At 23.1% G+C, this 16,570-nt stretch overlaps 4 protein-coding genes across 4 annotated transcripts; 2 read left to right on the plus strand and 2 right to left on the minus strand. All coding sequences in view use genetic code 6, as the record gives it.

Moving 5' to 3' along the window:
* Nucleotides 1–434: 434 nt before the first annotated feature.
* TTHERM_00500870 (hypothetical protein) lies at nt 435–2,993 on the plus strand (the record flags this gene model as incomplete). Its single annotated transcript, XM_001022246.2, has 1 exon — nt 435–2,993. Exon 1 carries the CDS (start codon nt 519–521, stop codon nt 2,991–2,993), a length of 2,475 nt encoding a protein of 824 aa, XP_001022246.1. The 5' UTR covers nt 435–518.
* Nucleotides 2,994–3,413: 420 nt separating this feature from the next.
* TTHERM_00500880 (DHHA2 domain protein) lies at nt 3,414–4,559 on the minus strand (the record flags this gene model as incomplete). The annotated part of the gene is made up of 1 exon (XM_001022247.3): nt 3,414–4,559. The coding sequence occupies one exon, from the start codon at nt 4,557–4,559 to the stop codon at nt 3,414–3,416; it is 1,146 nt and encodes a 381-aa protein (XP_001022247.3).
* Nucleotides 4,560–5,076: 517 nt separating this feature from the next.
* Nucleotides 5,077–6,816, minus strand: TTHERM_00500890 (tryptophanyl-tRNA synthetase protein; the record flags this gene model as incomplete). The annotated part of the gene is made up of 8 exons (XM_001022248.3): nt 5,077–5,184; nt 5,240–5,785; nt 5,870–6,019; nt 6,080–6,222; nt 6,287–6,417; nt 6,482–6,545; nt 6,611–6,653; nt 6,739–6,816. The coding sequence occupies 8 exons, from the start codon at nt 6,814–6,816 to the stop codon at nt 5,077–5,079; spliced, it is 1,263 nt and encodes a 420-aa protein (XP_001022248.1).
* A 1,845-nt stretch (nt 6,817–8,661) lies between these two features.
* TTHERM_00500910 (transmembrane protein, putative) lies at nt 8,662–14,897 on the plus strand. The gene is made up of 7 exons (XM_001022250.2): nt 8,662–10,093; nt 10,215–11,169; nt 11,223–11,420; nt 11,471–11,794; nt 11,846–12,373; nt 12,480–13,230; nt 13,294–14,897. The coding sequence occupies exons 1-7, from the start codon at nt 8,736–8,738 to the stop codon at nt 14,685–14,687; spliced, it is 5,508 nt and encodes a 1,835-aa protein (XP_001022250.2). The 5' UTR covers nt 8,662–8,735; the 3' UTR covers nt 14,688–14,897.
* The last annotated feature ends 1,673 nt before the right edge of the window (nt 14,898–16,570 follow it).

A 16,570-nucleotide genomic window follows, 5' to 3' on the forward strand; every position in this document is an offset into this window, starting at 1 on the left:
TAATAGCACAATTACAGAATTAATATTTTAGTTTTAATAAAAAAGTCATCTATATTTTGTTAATAAAAACTCAGGTATAACGCAAAAAAATCTTTTATGAATTTAATTGCAAAGTATTTTAAAAGTTTAAAAAATATTATTTTGATATTTTAATTTTACAATTAATATTTGAAATTAGAAACTCTATTTTAATTATAATAATAAAATACCACCTAATTTGCAATAATAAGTATTTTAAGTGTATAATAGTAATATGCAGGAATATTTATTTATCTCAATAATATTTAGGATAAATTATTTATCATGGGTTCTATCTATTTCAACATTATGCAAATTTATAAAAATATAATTATGTATTGCTTTTTCGTTATTTAAATTAGTATATTACATTATTATATAGACTGATGGATGGCGTAATTTAATTAATATTGGTAAAGATTGAATACAACTCAAAAATCTTAAGTTTTTTTAAGATAATTAAGATTCTATCCAATTCACTAATAGATTAAATAAGAGCTATGAGCAAAGAATTAGTAAATTAGCATCCCTCTAGTACATAAGGGCAAAACCAAATTAAAGCTTCATTAAGTAATAACTTTTTGAAATAGAGAGCTTAAGCAAGCGGATAAAAAGACTTTAACCTAGATATGATGAAGTTGATGTAATATGATAAGTAGTAATCTTATTTAAATAAGCTGGAATCCTTAGCAACAATCCATTCTTAAGATAAGCATTAAGGAAGTAAGAAAAATACTTAGACAATTGCACAAAGTTAACAGAGTTAAGTAAATGAAACTTAAAGCAATATAGACAGAAATCTCTATCTAAAAGCCTAGCAAAAAATTTTTTCATAAAATCTCCGTATCCCTTCTAAAATAATTAGTTTTAATGATGCTAAAGAGTCTAATACAAATTAGTAAGATAATTCAAAGGAATAACCTTCTGAGAATTAAAAGAATATAAAGATAATAAATATAGAAAGTATGAATTCAGAGATTGAAACGTAAAAGCTAAATGCAAATACAGATTCTCATATTAAATCAGTTGACTCCCCTTTTAACAAAACTAAACAAAATCAAGTTCAAATAAGAAATGCTAATAACCAAAAGTACTTCCCTCAATCTCTTGTTAATTCTAAATTTAGAGATAGCCAGTTTTAGTGCGAAATAAAGGATTAAACTTCGAAAATTCAAATATTTAAGGAAGAAAAGTTAGAAGATAAATCCAATCAAAAGTTAGATCCACTTAGTAGAGTGAGACTGCTGAAGAACTTGAGCCCTTAAAGTTCTGCACCTTAGACATTTAGCTTGTCATAATCTTCTTTGATTGAAAAAAATAATTAGTAAAACGGAAAAAAAATGTAAATGAAAGACTTAAAATTTGAGAGTATTTTCATCGATAACACAGGATCTCATCTCTCAAACTCAAATTAAAACCTCATAGTATAGTCTAAGCAACAATTAAATGCTGGATAAAAGAATTTTTTAAATTCTTAAAGGAATTTTTTGAGTGTAATTTAAAACGATACAAATAAATCTTCTAGATCACAATCTTAAAGTTAATAAAATAACTTAAACAAAAGAAGATACTCTGCAAATGTGAATTAATAAATCTAAACTCCTTAATACAATCAAGAAGAAAAGAAATGTTTTACATCTTTTCTAACAGACTATTTGTTAAATATAAAGGATGTTTCATCACCAAGCAACGGTTTACTATCACCAATAGATAAGATAGCTAACTAAAATCCTAGCTTAATAAAGAGAGCTTAAATTATGAGTAATTATAATAAATAAAATGCTGATAGCTAGCTATTTTTTTCTTCAAAAAATAATAATAAAGTTCCCTATAGCACTTTTTCACAAACTTAACCAATCCTACCTACTTAATTATAAGACAATAAGCAACCTGGATAAATTTCTATTTAAGCTTTGATTCCCTCAGTACCATCTAAACTAATTTAGCCTCAAATCTCACTTAACACTAACATCAATAACAACAATAATAATAGTTAAAATAAAAATATAAGTTAAAGCTAAAGTGAGTACTAAATTTTTAGCATTTAAGATTTTGACTCTAGTAAATCTAAATCTAACATTTTTTATCACTAAAAAAACCTCCCTTCTTCACTACAAGAACTACAAATGATTAAAAGCGAAGAGGATTTAAAAACTTAAGAATTAAATGCTAATGTTAATTTCAAGAACTCAAATAAAATAGCAATAAATGTTCAATCTCCTAAACAAATTTAAGATGCAATAAATAATTTCTAATTATCTAACAAAATAAAGGCATAAAGCTTTGGACACAACCACACTTTTTTGAATCACATTTCAAATTTAGATGAATATTAACAAAAAAATCTTAAAATTATAAAAAATGGCATTAGTAATGTGTTTTAAAAGAATAGGGATTATGAAGATTCTCCTTAACTTAAGTTAGATAACAAAGAAATCTAATTTTCAAAATCTGATAAAATAGTTTAAAAAAATTATGACTCAAAATAATTTGCTCCTATTGGATAGGTTATAAGTGATTAGAAGTTAAGTGCTAAAGATTAAGGATTTTACAGCCTATCAACAAGAAGAACACATTAATAACCATAAGCTTAAAATTCTCCCAGCTCTCAATATCTATTAACAAATAGATAATCTTTCTCTTAATCACAAATTCAGCCTAAAAAGAAATTTTTATCTTTTTAATCATAAAGGGAATTGCCTACATCAGATACATCATACAACCATATAGACATAGCCCCTTTTTCTAATTAAAACAAAGAAAATACTCATCTTTAAAATTTAATGTATAAAGTAGAATAAGCACCTTAAATATCTTAAAATGTTCAACCAAAATATAGATTATTAAAATAGAATATTTCATTAGAGTAATCTTTTGATAATGAAGATGAAGATTTTTATAATTACACTTAAAATATTAAAATACAAATTTAAAACTCTCCTTAAAATATAAATTTAAACATAGACTTTTTATGAAACAACAATAAAAATGAAGCTATGTAAAACACAATAAGAGATGCTCGAGGATCAACTTAATTACTAATTAATAATTGTTGACCATTTTTTAGAACAATTCCTAAAATAAACAAATTATATTATATATCCAAAATTTTATACAAAGAAAATTACCTTATCAAATTTAATTTTTTACAAAATAAATCAAAAATATTCAAGAATCAATAAAATCAATTTAAAATGTTAAACTAATCGTTTTATCAAAATAAATTACTATTGATTAATCAAATATTTTATAAGAAAAATAGTTTATAAATTATAAGTTATGTTAATAAATCAAAAATTTTTAAAGTTTTTATAAATTATAATGAATGCATATTTAACAAATCTCATTTTTATATTTAGTTTTAACACATATTATCAATTTTACTTTAATTTACTTCATAATTTGCTAAATGGTATTTTAGATATCAAAGGTTCTATAATTTTTCTTGTGTAAGTATGAGTTGTATCATAAAATGAATGGTGATAATTTTTATAATTGTTAAAATTTTTGCTATAGTCTACTTCAGTTACTTTTAAACTTGTGCATAGGTGTTATTTGACCTAATTTAAATCATCTAGCCTATTTTTTTGGGACAAAGAAATGAATTTTCTTTCAAAGTGCTCTTTGGTTGGATAAGCAAATAGTAAGATTAATAAATCTAAATTTTTATTCTTAAAAAATATTTCAATTTCCTATTCTAATTTTTCAGTAGAGTAAGTTTCAAATACTGCTTCTGGGGAAATCATAAAGACACTGTAGCCAACATTTGTATTATTTTGATAATTAAATTGCTTGTAATCTTTGGTAAGAAGCTTTGGAATACCTAAATTAGAATTCTTTTTAACATCAAATTTAAGTGCTTCTATTTTAGAAAATATTTCATTTTTATCAAAATTTTATTGAGGAAAAATGCCTTAAAGATAGCTTGTCATGTAATTTAAAACTGTACTATCTCTATTGTTCCATCTAATGTTTTCTAACTTTTTATCAAAATTGTAACTATCAACAATTATTGTTTTCATTATTGAGTCTGCAATAATTGGATCTAAAATATCTTCGTTTCCTTAAATAAAGTATTCACCTAATAATGTAGTAGCAGATCCCACAGTCGCTATATTTTTGATAATTTTTTAATTTTTTTCGTAAAATTAGTCAGTTGTATCTTAATGATGGTCAGTAATTTCTACAACTCTGCTTTTAAGTGTCGGGTAAATAGTGCAATTATGATCATAAAGTATTACATCCAATTTACTTGCAGTAATAACTTCTTAAATATTGAAATCATCTTTAAAAATAATATCATCAACATGAATTTAATGTGTTTCCAGCAAGTCTAAACTTTCAAATCTACTATTTATATCTTATCTATCACACTAAATAACAGGTAGGTACATATTTAAAAGATTTTCAAAATCCATTTACTCATAAACAGAGTTTTCTTTCAAGTAATTTAGATAATTTTTTTCAGCCTAACAAAATTTGAAGTAAGCATATATCATACTCCCAATATTAGAGTCTAAGTCAGCGCTTTCGTTTCCCATAACTATACTAAGGTTTAACTATCCTTAAAATTTCCTATTTTTTTAGAAATCAAACCACTTTCTAGATAGTTTTAAGTATTGTTTGAACAAATTTTTTTGCATTGATGATATCTTTTTTGAAGAAATAAAGCACCTATAGCTATCTTTTTATTTTATTTTAATATAAATTATTAAATCAAAATTTATTAAATAAATACATTTAATGAAATTTACAATAAATAAAAAAATATTTAATCAAATTAATTTACAACCAATATCAAATTTGGTTAATTTAACAATTAAAATATAATCTATTTTATTTTTAAAAAGTTAATGAATCAAAAAACGATCACCTTTTAATAAATTTAAAATAAGAGAAAATAAATAATAATATTATATAAATTAATTAATTAGTTAGTTAATTAATAATCATTTTAAATTAATTAAGAATTATCAAATTATTTTACCACACATAAAAATATAATGAATGTTTCACTTGAAAATATTTAAATTTTTTTAAAAATTAATTATTTTTTTTTCATTGTTCTTGTTTGGCTTCAAGTTGGTTTTAGGGTGTTTTGAATTTAAGAGGTCTGATTTTCATGTACTCTAAAACCTTATCATTAGTGATAGCCTTTCTCTTTTCCTATTTTAAAAAAATGTATTTATTTATTTGAAATATAATATAAAATAATTATTACTTGGTGATCACCAATAATCTTTTGTAAGATTCCTATTAATTCCTTCTTTACTTCACCAGTTAACATCTTACCAGTGCTATACTTAACTCTAATTTCTTCTAATCTAGCATCGTCTTCTAAGAAGAATCTAAGATAGTGATAGGGGATATCTACTGTTAAATCTGCACCGAATTATTCTTATTCTTCTTTAGTAGCTCTACCTCCACTTACTGATTTATTAATTTTTTCTTTAATTTGCTTGGGAGTATCTGTCAAGAAAATAGCACTGTTAGGAACTGTGCTACCCATCTTAGTACCAAAACCTTGTAAAGATGGGAAAAATTTGCTGTGGATGCAAGCAGTTTTTGGAACCTTGAGCTTATATTAAACATCTCTAGTCATTCTAAAGTATGGATCTTAGTCAATACCTTAGGGGATTAAGCAGAAAACGTTCTTATTACCGAAAATGTGAGGGAAAGAAGTAGATATGGCAGGAGCGGCTTGAACTGCTGGGAAAGCAAATTTACCACAATTATCACTTGGAGTTACACCAAAAATACCCTTAAGCTTTTTTATAAAATAAATTAAAAATTAATTCCTATAATTATTATTTCATCTTTATTTAAAAATGTAAATAATATTTTATTTTACTTGATTGTAAGTAACAGCCTTTTGAATTTTGCAAATATTTGGGTACATATGACCAACATAATCAGTATTTCTGAAAATAAAAGTTTTTTCAATATCGAAACCACAAGCTATAATATCCTTAGCATTTTCAATAGCTAACTTTTGGTATTCCTTTTATTTAATAATTTTTCAAAGTTAAATTTAACAATTTTTGATTTTATAAAATTTTACTTCTAAAGTAAAATCTCCCTTATGGAAGAACTTTTCATCATCAGTCAATTAAATAACCAAAGGAACATCAAAAGCATCTTACAAATATTTAGTGAAGATGAAAGGCATCAAGTGACCCAAGTGCATAGATTCAGTGGAAGGACCTTTTTAAAAATTAAGTAGCTTTACTTTCCTATTCTATAAATATTGATTTATTTATTTATTTACCTCTACCAGTGTAAAGATAGAAAGGGATTCCCTTTTCATAATTATCTAAAATTAAATTTAAGTCTCTATGAGAGAAGAAGATTTCTCTTGTCAAAAATGGATGTGCCTTCTTTCCAGTAAGCTTTTCAACTCTAGAATAATATATATGTACAGGTGAATATTGAAAAACTATGTTTAAAAAAATGAATTCATTACCTATCAATTAAACTTTAATCAATCTTTGAGCATCCAAATTCAGATATAAGCTTATCGTAATCAACTATATATATATAAAATTAATAGTTATTTCCCTTTTCTTTAACTTTATTAGCTAAAATTGTTTACCATTTTCACCAACTTCATAAGGGTTTACAGAGGATGGCTTGACCTAATTAGTTTAGCAAAAATGATTTAATCTTTTAAAGTTTGAGCAGATAATAAATCTATCTTATCTATAAATTTAAATTTATTACTTAATCTTCTTATTCTCCTTCAGTTGGCTATTGAACTTTTTGTTCTTCGACAACAGTTTCTTATTGTTGAGTTGACATTTTATGCTAATTTTTAGTTATTTTTTGGAATTATTTGTGTTTAAAATATCTTTTTAGTTAATTAAATTTATCAAAAATATTAATAATTTATTTCAGACTTAAATTAAATTAGTGAATGTTCGTTCATTGACATATTTAATTAGATATTATTGAAATAGAAAATTTAAAGTAATATACTAATGTCTACTCATCACAGTTTTTATCTTTTATTATAAATAATATGTAATATATTTAATAACATACTCGTTAGCTTAAATAAAATCAAAAATTTTTAATTTTAGAATAATTTTTTGCAATTAAATTTTCTATTACATTCATAAAATCTTAGGAATGAAAAAAAAGCCTTTTATAATATATTTTAATTTTTGTTCTAGGATGACGAGTAAAGCAGTAAAAAAAATATTAATTTACTTACACATTTTATTTAGAGTAGACCATTTTATGTATTTTAGCTTTATTTATTCACTTATTTCTTTTATTATGAATGTAATTAAACTAAATGTTAATGTGTAATATCTTCACTTTTAATGAATAAAATATAACAATATTACCAATTATACATTTAAATTATAAATAAAATATAGAGTCTACCAAAAATTAAAAAGCTTCAAATTAATAATCTTTAATATAGAAATTTGAGTTAGATTTTTAAATATTAATCAACTTTTTGGTTAATTTTTTAATGATGGATAAAGAGAAAGTTATTTAATCATTTATAATTTTTATTTATTCTAACATTTCAAATAGAATATATTCACTTATTGCTTTTAAAAATAAACATAATAAGTTAATAGATAATAGTATTTTGATTTAAACAATTTTTTATTACAAGTAGTTACTTTAGTTATTTAATTTTTCTTTTACAAGCAAATATTGAATATTATTTATTAATTTTAATAAAAGAAAATGAAAATATTGCAAAATATACATACTCAAATTAATAGCTTAATTAAATTTAAAAGAGTCTAAATCTTTTAATAAATATATTTAATTACAAAATAAAAAATTAATTTTAACCACATTTAAAATATTTTTCTATTTTATAATAATTTTGTTATTTCATTAAATATTTGACAAAGTAAAAAAATAAAAACTGGTTGTTAACTTAAAAAAGACATATATTTTTTTGTTTTATAAAAATTAACTAAAATCTTTCACTAAATATTTGTAAAACAAAAATATAAAATCTAGTTGTTAAATCTAAAAAAATATGACCTTAATTTAACTTCAAAAATATTAAAATTAATCTATGCATTTTATTTTTTTGTGTTAAAATTCAAAAATTTAACTGAACTATTTATTTATTCAACTGCAAATTTATTTTTCTTATTAAATAATATTACTTTTTTAATTTTAAATAATGTAATTTACATAAAAGTTTTCCTTTTATTTTTAAAGAAGACTCATAGCAATAAAATTAAAATTTAAAAACATACCTTTTATCCTCGATCTATTTCCAACTATTTAAACAAAGTCTTTAAATATATTTTACAAAATATTTAATTTCCTAGTAAAAATATAAAAATAATTTGATTTTAGTATTTTATATAAAATTTTTAAAAGTATTTAAAGTCATAAAATCTGAAGAAAAAAAAAGACAAGTTATTTATCATTTAAAATTTTGGTGTTATTTTACAATTATTGTTAACTGTTTTATTTGGTAATATATTTCTTTTTATTTTCTAACATATGTTTCTTTTTGCAGATAAAATCAATAAGTATTGATGGCAAATTAAAATTTTGATTTTGTAATTTTTTTATTACATTTCTTTTAGCATTTAAAAATTACATATTTTTTTTTTATATATATTTGAATATAAATATTGAAATTTAGAATTAATAAAACAAATTTAAGGCATAGTAGGTTTAACAAATAAGTTAAAACATAAAGCAACATATTTAACAAGTATTCTATTTTGATGAATATTATCGGTTAGAAGCAATTCTCAATTTTTAAGTTAGATAAAGCTTTCTAGAGCTTTTATAAGTTAATAGTTAAAAGCTAGCTTAATTGTCCTTTAGATAGCTACATTTTAACAATTGCATGTTTTTGGATAGGATTCTTTTAAGTATCTTCAATAGTAGATAGCTTTCAAAATAACGGAAATAGCTTGCAATCTTCTTCAATTTCATGGAATGAATGTTGGAAAGTCTTCATTTATTTTATAAGGCCTGTTTAATTTATTTATTAGTAGTATAGTGACACTCAATAAAGCATTAATTCTACCGTAATAGGAATTCTATTTGTATATTTATTTTTCCATGCAATAATAGGGGTTACATCATCCTTTTTAATAAGCTCAACATTCAAAAAAAAATAAAAGGTTGGATTATAAATTATGAAAATATTTGTCAACTGTGCTATTTATTTTAATTCCCTACTTTGCATCCCTATCATAGAAACATCTCTTTTACTTGCATTTTAAGGTAGCTTGACAAATGCGTAAAATCAATCTACTACATCTTTGTCAAGCTCAGAAAATTAGATAAATAAAATATGCGGTTTTATTCTATTTGCTTTATACTAACTATATTCATTTATGTGCTCTAAATTTTATGAAGTTTCTTACACTTTGGAAGAAAAAGGTTTGTAGAAATACTCTTAAGACAACCTCTCAATATTTATTAACCACATTAGAATAGCTGCTGTTTTAGGTTACACATATGATCCCTAAGGAAAAAGTAATGGCCCTATCATAGCTTCTTGTTTTTCATGTCTGTATTTTGTGCTATTGGTATATGAATACTTTATGAAAAAACCTTTTAGTTGCATCTCAAAATCAGACAACTATTTAGCATCTATTGTTACGAATTTCTTATTTTTAGTTATTATTATATTCAACAAATAAGCTAAAATAACAGACGTCTCTATAAGTATGACTTTACTTCTATTAATTATACCAATTGTTGTCAAACTTATGATCGGAGCAATCAGATAGGTTAACGACACTTATCTTTATACGAATTTGCTTGATGAAAATGAGATTTCATCTTAAAATGATGAATTACTTTCAAGAAAAATATCTATGCTTTACAATAATAGAAATCAAATATTACAAAATGATTAACTCAAGCTATTTGGAATATATGAATAGCATAAATTAAATTGCAGAAGACAAGTGTGCTTCTGCTAGTATAAAATAATTAAGTGCAGTGAAGATACTGTATTCTTGCTAAATTCAGATATTTTAGATAGATATATAAGGTACCTAATAAGAATAGAGTTAAGTAATTCGAATTTGAATGAGAAAATAGATAGATTGGTACATTTCATAAGGTATTTATTTGCTTATTTATTTATATTACACACATTTTTAATTTTAAGTGAATTAAAATTCCTAATTTCTTTTAGAATGATCACTTCTATTTAAAAATAAAAATAATAATTGAATATATAGGTACATGACATTTCTTTCTTACTCTAAAAAGCACTCTTTTGCTATAAGTAGAGTTATTGATTTTATTAATGAATCTGAAAGAATGAGAAAAACTTATGGATCATATGTAAAAGTATGTGTAGATACTATTTTAAATGAATTAAAGCAGATCATGTTCAAGAATATCGTGCAAACTATTATTGATGACGAAGTTGAATAGCAGCTAGTGGATATAGACTCTTACATTAGAATGCATATTGAGAAAGATATTTTAAAGGAAATCATTTTCAAGTGTATTGAAAAAAGAATAGAAATTTTTGAAAAGATGAGAAAAAATTTTGAGGATTTTACAGAATTGGAAAAGCTAAACAAAGATTATAATTCTCGATTAGATGAGCTAGAAAATAGATTTCATTTATTTTATGAGCGTTTTCCAACAAAATAGAATTAATCTTTTTATGTTTTTTTTTAGGCTGAAGTGAAAGGAAATCTTAAAAAAGCTATTTAAATTTCAAACACAAGAAAATTTTAGTAGACATCAGACAACAAAAAGCTGTTTAATGTTTTTGAACCAAATGTTTTGTATCTAACAGCAACAATGGGAAAAATTTGGGGTAAAATTGTTAATTTTTCTGATAAGCTTCCAAATGCTCTAGGTTACAAAAAGCAGGAATTTAATTATGTAACTCACATAAAAGATATTATGCCAACATCTATTGCTACCATTCATGATGAAATCATTAGATGCATGATGACTCAAGGAAATGATTCAATCATCAATAACAAAAGATAAATATTTCTTAGAAATAAAAGCAATTTTTTAATTAGAGTTAATGTATTTATATCCATGAATCTATACTATACTGAAGAATTACCATTTGGAGTGTTTGTAACTCCAATAGAAACAAGAAGTGGCTTCTTGTTTGTAACTTCTCAGGGTAATGTGGAGGGTATGGACAACAACATTTTAAGCCAGGTAATGAAAAATTTTTTAAATCAAAAACTAATTTTATAAAAAATATATTATAGGTAGGCTACAATAATGTTTAAAACATGCCACCCTTCTACTAATTTAAAATATCTCATTGCATTCCTGAATTTGAGCATTTTACATAATTGATGGCTGAATAAAATTTAAGCTTGATGGATAGAGTTGATGTCCCATTTAATTTTTTTGCTAGGTCTCATCCATAATTCCAAAGATTATTCACGACTAAATCTCAAAGTGTAAACTTTTAATTAAAAATTTAAAAAATTTAAAAAATTAAATAAAAAAGATATCAGAAATTATAAAATTACAAAGCTAAAGTAGTTTTAAAAATTACTCTGAGTAAGAAAGCTCTTTTCGTCAATCAGTAAAAAAAATGGGATCCACTTCTAACAATTAGTAAAGTAATCTTATCAAGTTTAAAGCAGATTTGACAATTGAAAGACACAAAATTAAAATGCTAGACTCTGTGTATGTTTATTACATAGTTGAAATAAAATATTTAATGCGGGTGGTAAACAATGATGAATTTTATACTAGCACAAATAAAACTATGAATATTTAGGGGTCTTCATAAAATAATTTGAAAAGTTAATTTATGCAAACAAAGAAGGTAATTAAATTTTTTATAGGCCTAAAATAAAATTTGTAAAAAATAATATAGGTTAACATGAAAACAATCAGCGAAACAGAAATTCTTAAACAAGAAAAAATTTTATCTGAAAAAGTTATCCAACCAGCTTCAAGATAAATTATTACAGAAGAAAATACAGAGAGAGTTTAACAAAATCAATTCTTAGGAATTGATTTTACTAATCCTGACTTGAAATCTAGTCCTAATATTTCTAGCTAAGGAAATAATCCAAACACTCAAAGAGATCAATAACATTTTGAAGTTTTACCAAGTGATATCAGAGAAGAATTAAATCTTGATAAGGTTCATGTAACTTAAAGGCAAGCAGCGAATATAAATTCAAAAATTCAGAATCAAATTTAAGAATAAGATAAAAACAATGGTATAAGTTTTGATGTTTCTCAATAAAATCTTGATTTTAGTATGGTAAACAATGTAAATAATCCTTTATTAGAGTATGTTTAAGATAATAACTAAAATTTAAATTATTCCATGGCACATGATGCTAGTTAAGTATAATCTGCTCACAAACTTTATATTAAAGAAGGCACAACAAGAGTAAATTACTTAAATCAAACTAACATTTTTCATTTTTTAATATTTTAAATAATTCTCTTTATTTTTATTAATATTCAATTTATTATTTGAATTTTTAATATTAAAGGTATCAGCTGGTGAAATAAAAGAATAGGAAATAGCTCAGATTTTTATGAAATAATCTATAGAAGACAAAGATAAATAGATAGAAGTTAATTTAAGTTAAGCAAACAATAATAAGAAGAATGAACAAAAAGTTGAAAACAAAAAAAGAAGTTTCTCTTTACCTGATTAATAGGAAAGAGCAGACCTTAAAGTGAAATTAAGGAAAGAAGAAAGAGATGGAAGTTTAACAAGTAGTACTGATGCTTTAAATAGGAGTATGGATAAGTATAATTACTATGAAGAGTTTATATCTTCTAAGCACTATCCAATTCATTTAAGAATTCTTAAAGTAGCTAGATTTACGGAATACTTAATTCTTTTAGTTGCTACCATAGCAAGCATTTTAACATTATACTCTTCATTTGATAATTTATTGTAAAATATTGACTCCCTTACTCTTCACTCAAATATTTTATCACCCTATGGAAATACTATATGTCTATCTGATACTCTCTACTATTTATAGTAGTTTGGCACACCTACTCAAATCACCTAGCAGACTCAAATCTAATTTCAAAGGGAGAAAAATTAATATCAGCTATATTCTTCTATGTTATCATAGGAATGGTAAAACTCATATTTGACCTCATATTTTATAGATAACAGTATTGACATTTATTCTTCTTTTTAACTAAATGGCATTCCATACCAAACACATGAAACACTACTAACAGCTTCTGCTAAGCTACTCTATTCTTTGAATGATAATTAATGTAAACGTTTTACCTAATTAATTTAATTAGTTTTTTATTTTAAATTATGTTTTTATTAATTAGAATACACTTAAGCTTAGATTTCAAGTTAGTTTTATTTACCTGAAAGACAATTCTTGGCAGTGAATTATTCATAGTTCATATAGTTTTTTAAAGATGTTGTTTAAAGCACTCTTAATTCGTCATTGTCTTACTGCAGATCACTTATAACTAATATTGTTGTCCAAACTGTCATTTTAAACATTGTTACACTCTTTGTATTTTGTCTGAGCGGTTGGAATTATTATTAATTTTCAAAGAATATCATGAGCATATTAAAAATGTGTGAAACTGCTTCAACTATTTCTGTTGAGAATGAAATGTTTAGATTTCAAAAAATTCAAGAATAGCTTGCTGAAAACGAAAGCATGCTATTTAGCTACACATTTAGTATTCATTAAAAAGAACTAGAGCTGGCTACCTAGCATGACAGAGGTATGATGGTTGACAGAAAAGGACTTTCTAAATCAAGTGGATTATAGTTTGGTGGAACAAAGAGAAAAAAATTATTAGTAAATATTTAGAATGAAAGAATAAATTATACTGGATTTGCTTTATTTACGATATTTATTTATATTCTTTTTGTGATTTTTACAATTACTACATATTCGGTTAATACAACATTCCTAAACTAATTTTAGCCAGCTATCTAATATTACAAATTAGTATCAGACTCTAATTTTGAGATTTCTTAACTACCTTCATTAAAGGCTTTAATTAGTGAGTACTACATCCTCTAAAATGATGTTAATAAACAGAAGAGCGTATAGTATATCAATACTAATTTGAATACTCTTAAGTCCCTATTTGACACGTCATTGAATGATATACTTGAATATAGTTAAGATCTATTGAATTTTAACAAAATTGATTTTTTCGATTCATCATTTAAGAGTAAGATGGATTCTTTAGTGAATGGAAATATTTGTAATACATCTGATGATGGTTTAGATAATACTTGGAGTCCTTCCAGGTGCTAATAAATTCACTAAGGAATTTTAACTTAGGGTTTATCTAATTCTATAAGTAAATGGTATGATTAATATAACTCCTTTAAGTAGCTAAATTACATGGATGTTCTTTCAAATAGTTAGCTTTTACCAGTATTAATTGACTCAACATACATTTCAATAACTCTATCTAATTATACAACTAATATGAGAGATTAAATCAAAAACAGCATGTCTTCAAGCACCCAAAATCAAAAAAATATAAATTTAATAATTTCTCTAGTATTTATATCAATAGTAACAGTAATTTACTTCTTTGAGCTATTCAAAGGAATGCAAAACGTGACAGAGAGATTTCAAATGGCAAAAAAAGTTATCTTCCTACTTCCTCTATAGACTGTAATGATAGAAGAAACTTTTATTAAAATATTAAAAGCTTAATCAAATAGATTAGAAATAGTTAAATGAAAAAGATTGATAAATTATAAATATTATATCATTAAATTCTTCCAATTTATATTAAGATTTTAAAAAAATCTTAATAAAAAAACACATAAAAAATTACTTATTCTCATATAAATTAGTTAAACATAATTATAAAAAATAAAAGCTACTAGTTTTTTCTTCCATTTTCATTGTAAATAAATTAAAAAATTTAATTAATTTAATCCATACATCAATACCCAAAATTAATTACAAATTAAAATATAAATTATCGATTATTTATTATTATTATAAATTAAATAAAATTTAGAAATTTAAAATTTTTAACTAAATCGTTTATTAAAAAAATTAAACGATCTTAAAAATTAAAGTTAGTTTTTATATATATTTTATTTCTTAATATAAAACATTTTTGAAAAATAAACAGTGAGCTAAATTTAAAATTTAAAAAAAACAAATTTTTAAAAGATATTACTTTCATTATATTTTTATTGTTAATTACTTTTTTTTCTCTTTTACTTCTTTAATTAAAAAATCAAATTTTCCTATCTATTTTTGGTTCTCTCTGTTTGTCTGTCTAATAAATAAATTTTTCTTTTTTAATTTAATCAAAGAATTTTTTTGTGTAAAAGGATTATTTTTAAATCATCTTTAAAATACAAAGAAATATCAAATAAGTAACAAATATTCATTAATATAAATAAAAAAAGCCATTTAAATAAATTTTGAACTTAACTTTAATTAAAAATTGTAAATTTTAATTTGAAAATACAACTAATTTCAAAATTCAAAAGCCATAAATATAAATCTAGTTATCTGTAATGTAAATGGAATACTAATTGCAAAGCATAGGGTAAGTCTATTTGCGATTTTTCCTTTTGGAAATAAATATTTCTTATAAGTGTAATCTACATATGAAAAAGTCTAAATTTAACCCTTCCACTTTTTTGTTTACACTCTTTTTTGTGGAAAATATATTTTGTTATCATAAACTTTTCAATTAGATATCTTAGTGTATTATATATTACACATTTCGAAGTAATCATGCAAATCAAATCAATTTGTTAATTAAATTTTCTTATTTTTGCAAAAATGATCTTCAATATATCATAACAAATGACTAAATAATTCTTCAATTTAAATCATGCTATTTTATGTATCGTTTATAATTTAATTGAATAAAATATTGTAGAGTAGTTAGTTTAGTAAAATATTTAAAGTAATAAAAAGAATGAAAAATTTACACTTTCATTTATTTAATTAAATTAAGACTTCTTTTTTTATTTTTATATACAAACAAAACAAATATTATTGATTGTATTTGCTTTTTCGCTCGAACTTGAAATTATTGATTGATGCTCAAGTAAATTAAGTTTTTGAAGATAGATGATAAATGAATTTATTTATCTTAATGAAAAAGATACTGAAATTTAATTTAATTTCATGACAATATATCTAAATTAATTTAATCTTTCACCAAAATTATTAATTTGTTTGCTTCTTTCAAGTAGATTATAACAACAAAAAGAAGGGTAAAGTTGAAAATATCATATTTAACTTATCATTATGCAAGTAGGTAAGTTATAAAAAGTAGCATTTTTTAATTACCTTCTCAAAAGATATTTATTCTATTATTGTTGTTATGCTAAATAGTTGGATATTTCTTTTATATAAATTTTGTTAATCTAGTTATTTTTTTTTTTGCGTATTAGATTCGTTAAGAAGTAATGTATGTAATAAGCAATTTCATGATTATTGACAACAATACTAAAAATTTACTACTACCTTTATTGAATAAATAATTTTATTTGGTGGTCAAAAGGATTGTTAAAAATGTGATTTGGAAAGGTAGAAAGAAGGGAGCTTAAGCACTAAAAGAAAGATAATAATTAACTCTATTATTCTTT

The sequence above is a fragment of the Tetrahymena thermophila genome (genome assembly GCF_000189635.1).
Source record: "Tetrahymena thermophila SB210 genomic scaffold scf_8254487, whole genome shotgun sequence".
In the NCBI taxonomy this organism is placed as follows: domain Eukaryota; phylum Ciliophora; class Oligohymenophorea; order Hymenostomatida; family Tetrahymenidae; genus Tetrahymena; species Tetrahymena thermophila.